The sequence below is a fragment of the Pongo abelii genome, chromosome 6, assembly GCF_028885655.2.
Source record: "Pongo abelii isolate AG06213 chromosome 6, NHGRI_mPonAbe1-v2.0_pri, whole genome shotgun sequence".
NCBI lineage: Eukaryota > Metazoa > Chordata > Mammalia > Primates > Hominidae > Pongo > Pongo abelii.
Genome location: NC_071991.2, coordinates 60,551,275 through 60,563,507, shown reverse-complemented (window position 1 = coordinate 60,563,507; position 12,233 = coordinate 60,551,275). Strand labels below are relative to the sequence as shown.

Below are 12,233 nucleotides of genomic sequence, written 5' to 3'. Positions count from 1 at the left end.
TTATTTTGTATTTCCTCTGAATACTATTAAAGCCAAGCTTTTAAAATGTTCTTTTTTCTTTTAAAAATTTAACAGATTCCCTTTTCTAGCTTTTTGACATCTGTGTGGTTCTCCTAATTCTATAGATATATCTAAGAGAAGCTCAGCAGTGCTATTTAGAAGTTTCCTGAGTACCTTGATATGTAACTTATCTAATCTCAGAATTTGTATTTTGGTTAACTAGGCGATTTCTGATATGTTGTTTACTCACTAGAGAATTCCATTCTGATTTACTTATACTTACTCATCTTTTTTTTTTTTTTTTTTCAGAGCAAAGCTCATCCTTTTTGATATAATGTATGCAGAAACAAAATAGAAATTGAGTTCTCCATTCTCTGTGTCTCATTTCTACTTTCTGCTCAAAAATTCTTTTTTATTTTTGAGTATTAGTGGACCTATGTTGATCTTGAGTTTTAGGTCTCTAGAATAAAAGAAGAGGGTGGTGCTTGATCACAGCCAAACTTATTTCCCATTTACTTAGCTTTTTCAAGAAATAATAAGTAACTACTACATACATAGCTCTTTTCTCAAAAGATAGAAACAAAATTTATGATATGGCCCTTGTGTTTTAGAAAGACCAGGTTTCTACACCTAATAATAATATGATTGTTATTAGAAAATAGTATTTGTCACTTTAGATATAGCCCACAACTTTTGTTTGCAAGCATGGTTGGATTGTCCTTGAGTGAAATACCCAGAAGTTCTGAAAGAACATTTTCTTCTCTTAAGTTCATTTCTCAAAGGTGCAGTGGTGAATAAAATTCTCAGAACTGGATATTTAAGAAGGCTAGGCCATATTTGTATCAGCTGCAAATACTCAATGCTAGTCATAGAATGTTCTTCCAACCACTTGTGGCAAGTGATATATATTTTTTATTGAGTTATGCTAGTGTTGCAATAGTGCTCTTTAAGTTAAAAAAAGGAAACAAGATTTATTTATTTAAATATTATATGGCTCACTTGCTCCTCTGGTTAATTTTTTGTGCGTGTTTTGTCTTTTTTAGTTTGATTAGTTAAATTTAAGTTGGTACTTGCCTCTTGAAAGCTAATAAAAAAAATCTGACGTTAAAGTGAATTAGAGGTTCCAAGTTTTTGACAACATCTCAGAGCTTAAAAAGCTATATATTAATAAATGTGGACCTGCATTTGCTTTCTTAGAAAAAGTAAAATTGATCCCAGTTGAACCCAAGTATGTTGATTTTCCATGTTAATATATTTATAGCTGCAGTTTCTAAAAAACCTTTTTTCTCCCTTCAATTTCTGTATTTTCTAGTGAGATTCTCTTCTTCCATAGAACCAAACTGTGAGGCTGATATGAAAAAATCTTCAGATGTTTTTGGATTCTTTTTCTAACATGATTCTGCCTTCTCACATGACTCTCCCCCGACCCCCAACCCCTTGCCATTAGTCTTTCCACATTCCTACTTCTCCTCACCCAATCTGGAAGCATTAGGTTAATACACATACTAAGGAATGGAGTTTTCAAGTCATTGATCATTTCTGTTCCTTTACTTCTCCTAAAGTCCTGAATTAAAGCAAGGACTACTGTTGTCTAAAGTACTGTTGCTGATCATATAACATTTTCCTGAAGAAATAAATGGTCTTTATAGCTCTTACTTAGAGCAAAGGAGTGAAAGTCTAAGGGACAAGTGGTATTCTGAACCATAGAAGTATAAAATAACTATGAGGGTAGATACGGTGTAATGGAATTAACACATCTAGACTGGAAGAGCCATGCTAATCAGCAACAACTAAATTAGACTGACTGAGATGTATGTCATACATTTAAGTGAATGAGAATAATGCATCATTTATTGGATTGAATAATTAACTGCAATTTAATGTTAGAGTGGCTCTCTATATAAAGATGAAGTAAAGTAAACTTTAGTAGATAAGATTTCAAGTCTTGGTATTAGACTACCTGACTCTGCCATTCACCAGTAATGTGAACTCACGCAAATCACTTCACCTTTTTTTCATCAGTTTCTTCGTCCATAGTGTGAGTATAATATACCTACCTTTGCTGAATACACACACGCACACACACACTACTTAGAATATAGTATCCAACGCAGAAAAAAAAGCCCTTCAATAGATGTTAAGGTCCTTTCCCTCCTTTTTTTTTCTTCGAAGCTTTCTTTTTATACTACGTTAAAAGAATTGGAGTATTACAAGGTTAAAGATGCTAAATCAGGTAGTGGCTGTTTATTCCAGCAAATATTTCTATCTAAACAATTGGCAATTCTAGCTTATTTCATAAGAGTTAACTAATTCTGTAGATTATTTTCTGTTTTTTTTTTCCAATGGTGATAGTCTTTTTATGATAAATATTGAGTGTCCTCATCTTCTCATCCTTATCTGGCTTGTATTATATGTTCAGAAAATTACAAATTTACCCGTTTTCATTTTTTGTGGCATTTTCTAGTCTAATTTTTTTTTTTTTTTTTTTTTGAGACAGAGTCTCTGTCACCCAAGCTGGAGTGCAGCGGCATGATCTCGGCTCACTGCAACCTCCGTCTCCTGGCTTCAAGCAATTCTCCTGCCTCAGCCTCCTGGGTAGCTGGGATTACAGGCGTCCACTACCACGCCTGCCTAATTTTTGTATTCTTAGTAGAGATGGGGTTTCACCATGTTGGGCAGGCTGGTCTCGAACTCTTGAGCTCAAGTGATCCGCCCATCTTGGCCTCCCGAAGTGCTGGGATTACAGACATGAACCACCGTAGTTTAATTTTTTTAATCTAAATCTCATAAAACTTCTTCCTCTATTTCAATTACTTTTGGTCTTTTGATATTTTTCTTTTTGTTTAGTAAGAGTTTTTTCTTCTTTCTCGGTATTTCATATGACTTTTAGAATTTCTTCTTTTAAGGTCTTTCTTTAAAATCTTGCTTAATATGTAGCTTTCTTTTCCACTTAAGAACTTATTTTACTCCTGTGAATTACCTAGAAAAAATAGATTTAAGCAAGAAAAATTGTCTTTTAAAAATTAGAATGTTTTATTTGGACTCTGAAGGATCCACTCTATATGGTAAAAATAACATCTAAAGTATTATAGTTTAGGTATCTGAAAAAGTTTAGTTGATACTGTTACCACTTGAAATGTGGATTTTTCTTTAGCAATCCTTGAAATGGATCTTAAAATATAAGATTTGCCATCTTACATGGTTTTGTTTATGAATTAAATTTTAATAATTACGCTTTTCCCGTCTTCAAAATTATACAGCAACCATTTATCAGAAAAGCAAGGAATGCTTAAAAGTTGGAGCCTGCTCAGTGTTCATTCTCAGTTTGAACTTAACACTCGGCTTTACTCCTACTATGAAAGGATTAGAATTACTTATTTTTGGCCGGGCACGGTGGCTCATGCCTGTAATCCCAGCACTTTGGGGGGCCAAGGCGGGCGGATCACGAGGTCAGGAGATCGAGACCATCCTGGCTAACATGGTGAAACCCTGTCTCTACTAAAAATACAAAAAATTAGCCAGGCTTGGTGGCGGGTACCTGTAGTCCCAGCTACTTGGGAGGCTGAGGCAGGAGAATGGCGTGAACCTGGGAGGCGGAGCTTGCAGTGAGCTGAGGTCGCGCCACTGCACTCCAGCCTGGGCAACAGTGCGAGACTCCATCTCAAAAAAAAAAAAAAAAAAAAAGAATTACTTACTTTCTGTGACAGTGTGGTTGATGGTCTATTTTCTGTGGAAAAGATTGTAAGATTAAGAAAAAAACTACTTATAAAGACAGGAGATGATCATTTCCCTGATTAAATTATATAGTCTTTTAAAATCCAGTTTAAGGGCCACTTGCTCTAAATTGACTTTTTTTTCCACTGATTTGCAACATTGGAAGATAGGAGCTTCCAGATTCTGGGGTTTCCAAAATTACTTTTATCATTTTAAAAAATATTAACATAATTATTACATTCCTATTCCTTGTTTTTATTATGCTTATTCATTTATTTTAATAAAATGTAGCAATAACATCTAGAGTTTGAGCTTTGACCCTAGGAAGTCATTAGGAAATTCTCTTGGTGGTAAGGGACTGTAATAGGTTTTGTAAATAGTCAGCTGACTTGTCCAGTTTTTTCATGGTTTAGTTATAAAAATGAGTTTTTCATGACTTTCAGGATAGAACTAGAGGCCAAGATTTATTATATTGGATGATATACTTACTGTAAAATCTATATATTGCCTCTGGTTGAAATATTAAATTTGGTTTACATGAATTAAACCTCCAAGTAATATATTTTAAAACTTTACGAAAAAGAAATAAACCATGGTCTGGTGCAAAACAAATAAGTATTACTACTTTAATATACTGTTATTTTTTCAGGCTCATGAGAGGCTAGAAGATTCCAAACTAGAAGCTGTCAGTGACAATAACTTGGAATTAGTCAATGAAATTCTTGAAGACATCACTCCTCTAATAAATGTGGATGAAAATGTGGCAGAACTGGTTGGTATACTCAAAGAGCCTCACTTCCAGGTAACTTTCCCTATCACTCAACGTTCAAGTTCCCTGTATTCCCAAAGTATTCTCCTTTACTTTCCAGTTTAAGGTGATGTTTTCTTCAAAGATTATTTAGGGCTATAATAGGTAAGTATGTAATTTCCAACCTTGGTATTTTAATGTCCTCATATGCTGAGGATATACAAACAGACATATGTAACTATAATGCTACATAAATGTACACTGTTACAGAAATACATCACAATGGATTTTTCTTTGTGCCATTAAAGAAAACAACCTTAATTCACCATCAGACCACATGCTGGAGCCATTTTCCTCACTATGATAATGGATTTTTTTCTTCCTCACTCCCATTCTGTTTCTTAGTCAATACCTTTTAGTATTGCTTCTCAAGATTGTTGTGCAGTCAGTGACCATGGAACATAGAGAGCTGTGAAAGTATAGAAACTATTGTATAACATAATCTCCACAGGTACAGAAATAAGTATGATTTTAGCAATGGCCTATACCAATAAAGAGTTCATCAGTTTTACAAAGAAGAATGCATTTCAGAAGAGAAAAGGCAGGAAAGATTTTTTGTAAATGTATAATAATTAAGACAATGTGGTATTGGGGAAGGTGTTAGAAAAATTAACTCATTGAAAAGAATGGAAATCCCCGATAAATACATCCAGCCGTATATGGTAACTTGATTTATGACTGGGCCACTGCATTTTAGTGTTAAAAGAATGGTGCTGGGATAGAATAAAGTAAATGTCACCTGCTTTCCCCCTGCAAATCTTAGCACTGAAAATCAGATGGTAACAGCCTTTTGCTCTTTCTCAGCCAAAAATTTTATGTGACTCTTCAACAATGATACTGCAAAATATGAAGGTTTATAGTGAGATCGTTCCGACATAAATTAGTATCTTAGGTACAAAAGAAATATGGACACATATCTCAGAGACGTCTCCTGTGCAGGTCCCAGTTGATTGAGTCCTTATAAAGGCATACTGAGTTATTTGGACTTTATCGTAAGGACAATGGGAAACTTTAGGTGTGGAGGGGGAGATGAATAGGAAAGGAGGATGGGTTGGGTATTAACCAGGGAAAGGTCAGGTTTGTGAAACGAGATGGTTAAGTTCCAAGGCAAGAAATTATGATGGCAGTACGTATAGATAGTAAGAAATTTAAAGACTTTCAATTGGAAATCATCATTCTCAGTAAACTATCGCAAGAACAAAAAACCAAACACCGCATATTCTCACTCATAGGTGGGAATTGAACAATGAGAACACATGGACACAGGAAGGGGATCATCACACTCTGGGGACTGTTGTGGGGTGGGGGGAGGGGGGAGGGATGGCATTGGGAGATATACCTAATGCTAGATGACGAGTTAGTGGGTGCAGTGCACCAGCATGGCACATGTATACATATGTAACTAACCTGCACATTGCGCACATGTACCCTAAAACCTAAAGTATAATAATAATAAATTTTAAAAAAAAATTGAATTGTGCACTTAAAAAAAAAAAGACTTTCAAGTTTTAATGAATAAAATCAACGGGATATAGTGATTGGTTGCATATGACAGTTGTAGAAGAGAGATGTGGGAAGTTGATAACACAATTTGTGACTTAAACGATGGCTGTTCAATGAGGTAAGGAACACTAGAAGAAAATGTTTTGGACATACTTATGTTAAGGAAACTGGCCACCTTAGGTTTGTGATACATTGGAAGCATCTAGGTTTTCAGGAATGCTACGTATTATTAGTAAATATTTATAATTTAATAAATATATAAGCACATACATTATATGAAGTGTAGCATATAAAAATTTTAGAATACCAGCAAATAAAAATACAAAAATGAAGACATTGCTTTTCTTCTACCCAGATCACTACTGTACTGTCTTAGTGCATATTCATCCATATTTTTCTATGCACAAATGTACATATATAATTTTTTTTTACTAATTTGAGATTTTGCACAAACTTTTAACTTTTTTTTTTAGTTATTGATTTCTAATTTTCTGTTTCAGTGAACTTCCATCTCATATAATACACACACCATATTCAGACTTCTCCATTTGATACCACAATATTATTTACAGGTGGTTTGTACATGTAAGTGTCCAGTTTAGGTCCATGTGTGGCAGCTGGTTGCACCATACCTTTTCCCCTTGATTATGACATTGACCTATTGAAAAGACCAGGCTATTGTCCTGCAGAATGTTCCACTCCCCGGATTTGTTTAGTTACTTCCCTGTGGTGTTGATGTTATTTCTTCTATTTCCTATAAACAGAAGTTCTATCTAAAAAGTTGATGATTCAAGTTGATTATTTGGAGCTAGAATGCATCTTAAGTGATACGATGCAACATGAATTAAACCACATTAGAAGACGTGTAATACCTTTTGGCCCACCACAGGGCTGAGATTGGTCCTTTGATTAAAGGTGGTGATGGCCTAATCCTTTCTTTGATTACTGGGAAGTAATCAATTGTGTTTTTATCTTAACATTATACAAATTCTGTTCTCTATCAACCATGTACCTACTGATGAACACAAGTTAATAATCCTTGCCTAAATCAGTATTTTCTTTTTTTTTTTACTTTTGTTTTAGGATTAGGGGTACATGTAAAGGTTTGTTACATAGATAAACACATGTAATGGGGGTTTGTTGTACCTATTATTTTACCATGCGGATATTAAGTCAAGTACCCAATAGTTATCTTGTCTGTTTCTCTCCCTTCTCCCACCCTCCCCACTCAGGCAGACCCCAGTCTCCGTTTTTCCCTTCTTGGTATTCATAAGTTCTTACCATTTAGCTCCCACTTACAAGTGAGAACATGCAGTATTTGGTTTTCTGTTCCTGTGTTAGTTTACTAAGGATAATAGCCTCCAGCTCCATCCATGTTGCCACAAAAGACATGATCTCATTTTTATGGCTGCCCTGCCTCATTGATCTTTTGAAAGGTTTTTTGGTATTCCATGGTGTGTGTGTGTGTGTATGTATGTGTGTGTGTGTGTGTATATATATATATATATATATATATATATATGTATGTATGTCACATTTTCTTTATCCAGTCTATCATTGACGGGCATTTAGGTTGATTCGTGTCTTTGCTGTTGTGAATAGTGCTGCAATGAACATTTGCATGCATGTCTTTATGGTAGGAAGATTTATATTCCTCTGGGTATATACCCAGTAATGGGATTGCTGGGTCAAATGGTAGTTCTGCTTTTAGCTCTTTGATGAATCTCCATACTGCTTTCTACAGTGGTTGAGCTAATATACATTCCCACCAAGAAAGTATGAGTGTTCCCTTTTCTCTGCAACCTTACCAGCATCTGGTATTTTTTGACCTTTTAATAATAGCCATTCTGACTGGTGTGAGATGGTATCTCGTTGTGGTTTTGATTTGCATTTCTCTAACGATCAGTGATATTGAGCTTTTTTTCATATGCTTGTTGGCCACATGTATGTCTTCTTTTGTGAAGTGTCTGTTCATGTTCTTTGCCCACTTAAATGGGCAAAGAACTTGTGAATTTGTTTAAGGTCCTTATAGATGCTGGATACTAGACATTTGTCAGATGCATCGTTTGCAAATGTTTTCTCCCATTCTGTAGGCTCTTTACTCTGTTGATAGTTTCTTTTGCTGTGCAGAAGCTCTTCAGTTTAATTAGATCTCATTTGTCAATATTGGCTTTTGTTGTGATTGCTTTTGATGTCTTTGTTGTGAAATCTTTGCCCATTCCTATGGCCAGGATGGTATTGCCCAGGTTGTCTTCTGGGGTTTTTACATTTAAGTCTTTAATCCATCTCGAGTTGATTTTTGTGTACTGTATAAAGAAGGGGCTGAGCTTCAATCTTCTGCATATGGCTAGCTGGTTATCCCAGCACCATTTATTGAATAGGAAGTCTTTTCCCCATTGTTTGTTTTTGTCAGCTTTGTCAAAGATCAGATAGTCGTAGATGTGTAGCCTTATTTCTAAGCTCTCTGTTCTGTTCCACTGGTCTATGTGCCTGTTTTTGTACCAGTATCATGCTGTTTTGGTTACTGTAGCCTTGTAGTATAGTTTGAAGTTGGGTAATGTGATGCCCCCAGCTTTGTTCTTTTTGCTTAAGATTGCCTTGGCTATTCGGGCCCTTTTTTGGTTCCATATGAATTTTAAAATATTTTTTTCTAGTTCTGTGAAGAATGTCATTGGTAGTTTGATAGGAATAGCGTTGACTCTGTAAATTGCTTTGGGCAGTGTAACCATTTTAATAATATTGGTTCTTCCTATCCATGAGCACGGGATATTTCTCCATTTGTTTGTGTCTTCTCTGATTTCTTTGAGCAGTGTTTTGTAATTCTCATTGTAGAAATCTTTCACCTCCCTGGTTAGCTATGTTCCTAGGTAATTTATTCTTTTTGTGGCAGTTGTGAATGGGATTGCCTTTCTGATTTGGCTCTTCCTTTGGCTGTTGTTGGTGTATATGAATGCTAGTGATTTTTGTACATTGATTTTGTATCCTGCAAAATTTGTATCCTGCAAAATTTGTATCCTTCCAAAGGATACAAAGGACTTTGTATCCTTTGCTGAAGTTATCAGCTGGAGGAGCTTTTGGGCTGAGACTATGGGGTTTTCTATATACAGAATTATGTCGTCTGCAAACAGAAATAGTTTGTCTTCCTCTCATCCTATCTGGATGCCCTTTATTTGTTTCTCTTGCCTGATTGCTCTGGCTGGGACTTCTAATACTATGTTGAATAGAAGTGGTGAGAGAAGGCATCTTTGTCTTGTGCTGGTTTTCAAGGGGATGCTTCCAGCTTTTGCCCATTGAGTATAATGTTGGCTGTGGGTTTGTCATAGATGGCTTTTATTATTTTGAGGTATGTTCCTTTAATACCTAGTTAATTGATAATTTTTAACATGAAGGGTTGTTGAATTTTATTGGAAGCCTTTTCTGCTCTATTGAGGTAATTATGTAGTTTTTGTCTTTAGTTCTGTTTATGTGATGAATCACATTTATTGATTTGCAAATGTTGAACAGACCTTGCATCCTGGGGATGAAGCCTACTTGATCATGGTGGATTAGCTTTTTGATGTGCTGATTGATTTGGTTTGCAGGTATTTTGTTGAGGATTTTGGCATTAATGTTTGTCAAGGATATTGGCATAAAGTTTTCTTTTTTTGTTGTGTTTCTGCCAGGTTTTGATATAAAGATGAGGCTGGCCTCATAGAATTAGTTGGGGAGGAGTTCCTCCTCAGTTTTTTGGAATAGCTTTTCTGTAGGAATGGTACCATCTCTTATTTGTACATCTGATAGCATTCAGCTGTGAATCCATCAGGTCCCAGGCTTTTTTTGGTTGATAGACTATTTATTACTGATTCAATTTCGGAGGTTGTTATTGGTCTATTCAGGGAATCAATTTATTTCTGGCTCAGTCTTCGAAGGTTGTATATGTCTAGGAGTTTATCTCTCTTCTAGGTTTTCTGGTTTGTGTGCATGGAAGTGTTCATAGTAGTTTCTCATGGTTGTTTTTATTTCTGTGGGTTCAGTAGTAACATTCCCTTCATCATTTCTAATTGTGTTTATTTGGCTCTCCTCTCTTTTCTTCTTTATTAGTCTAGCTAGTGGCTTGTCTATTTTATTAATTTTTTCAAAAAACCAACTCCTGGATTCGTTGATTTTTGTTGTTTTAATTTAACTTAATTAATTTTTTTTTTTTTTTGAGATGGAGTCACTGTGTTGCCCAGGCTGGAGTGCAGTGGCACGATCTCGGTTCTCTGCAACCTCCACCTCCCAGGTTCAAGCAATTCTCCTGCCTCAGCCTCCCAAGTAGCTGGGACTACAGTCGTGTGCCATGACACCCAGCTAATTTTTGTATTTTTAGTAGAGACAGTGTTTCACTGTGTTGGCCAGGCTGGTCTTGAACTCCTGACCTCAGGTGATCTGCCCACCTCAGCCTCCCAAAGTGCTGGGATTACAGGCGTGAGCCATCATGCCCAGCCTCATTGATCTTTTGAAAGGTTTTTTGTATCTCAGTTTTCTTCAGCTCAGCTCTAATTTTTGTTATTTCTCATCTTATTCTAGCTTTTGGGTTGTAAATCAGCATTTTCATTAGAGGTTGCAAAATGACGTTTTTCTGTTCTACATTATTAGCTAGTATTCTTCCATAATGTAGAGCTTCTCATCAACTGGGCTGCTTAGTGCATTTCCTACTGAAGAGGCAGGAATGTACTTGATCCTTCCTTTTACTAAGTTTCAAAGTGAAGAGCAGTTTAAAATTGCAGTTTCAAGTGGTAACAAATGAGTTTTTTCAGTGTATTTTTTTAAATAGCATTGTGGATCTATGGATTTTTTATTCAATGTTTTAATCCTTTACAGTCCCTACTTTTGATTTTCAAATTGCCATGACTTTGACGAGTTGTGGGCAAATTTTTACTATAAAAATCTGAAGCACATGAGAGTTCTGAACTAGGGATAGAAATTTAAGAGTTGTCAATGCGTAAGTAGTGGCTCAAGTCACAGGAGTAAATAAAACTGCCAAAGGAGGATATAGGGTGGAAAACTAAGCAGCGCAGGTTAGCAACTTCCAGCATTTATAGGAAGAATCCTTACATATGGATTTGTGAGTTGTTTTATTGAATTTTTTTCTCCAGTGTTTCACAAATTGTTTTATGAAATGACCAGAAATTACCAATTATCCTGATTGCTTTTTTCCCGAACCTGTTAATATCGGCTTCTTTCTATTTTGATTTATTAATTTTGAACTTGAATTCTATCCAGCCCCTCAAGAATGTTTAACTTAGCTTTATGTTGAATATGCACAGTTGCAGTAAAAATTATTCTTTTTTTTTTTTTTTTTTTTGAGACAGAGTTTCACTCTTGTTGCCCAGGCTGGAGTACAATGGTGCAATCTCAGCTCACTGCAACCTCTGCCTTCCGGGTTCAAGCAGTTCTCCTGCCTCAGCCTCCCAAGTAGCTGGGATTACACGCACGTACCACCACGCCCAGCTAATTTTTTGTGTTTTTAGTAGAGACAGAGTTTTGCCATGTTGGCCAGGCTGGTCTTGAACTCCTGACCTCACATGATCCACCTGCCTCAGCCTCCCAAACTGCTGGGATTACAGGCATGAGCCGCCGTGCCTCCCCTAAAAATTATTCTTTTAGGATAAGAAATGAAAAAAATTAACATTTTAGTATTAATTAAGAAATTCCTTGGGAAGCCGAGGTGGGTAGATCACGAGGTCAGGAGATCGAGACCATCCTGGCTAACACGGTGAAACCCTGTCTCTACTAAAAATACAAAAAATTAGCTGGGCATGGTGGCACGCACCTGTAGTCCCAGCTACTTGGGAGGCTGAGGCAAGAGAATCACTTGAACCTGGGAAGTGGGGGTTGCAGTGAGCCGAGATCACACCACTGCACTCCAGCCTAGGCGACAGAGTGAGACTCTGTCTCAAAAAAAAAACAAAAGCAATTCCTAGAAAGCTAGATCAAAACCACCCGTGCTGATAGCACATACATAGTAAATATAGGAGGTAAAAAAATACATTATGTTCAGGACTATTACTGACTTGTTTTTTTCCTCAAAAAATGTTCCTTTTATAAACTAAAACCTTTATTGGTAATATAAAATTTTTTGTCACTGATATAAGATGCTAATATTTATCCATTTTCTACTGGACATCTTTTAACAGACATTTTATACATATAAAAAGTATATCATATTACTAACATAGCAATGTTA

General features: G+C 36.0%; 1 protein-coding gene across 16 annotated transcripts in view; it reads left to right on the top strand.

Moving 5' to 3' along the window:
- The window catches only part of PALS2 (protein associated with LIN7 2, MAGUK p55 family member), a 105,744-nt gene that overhangs the window by 59,017 nt on the left and 34,494 nt on the right, over window positions 1-12,233 (top strand). For all 16 annotated transcript variants that reach the window (XM_024250373.3, XM_024250374.3, XM_054559378.2 and 13 more), the window contains one exon: window positions 4,364-4,516. In XM_024250373.3, the coding sequence (XP_024106141.1) occupies window positions 4,364-4,516 (153 nt within the window). The remainder of the gene's footprint in view (window positions 1-4,363; window positions 4,517-12,233) is intronic.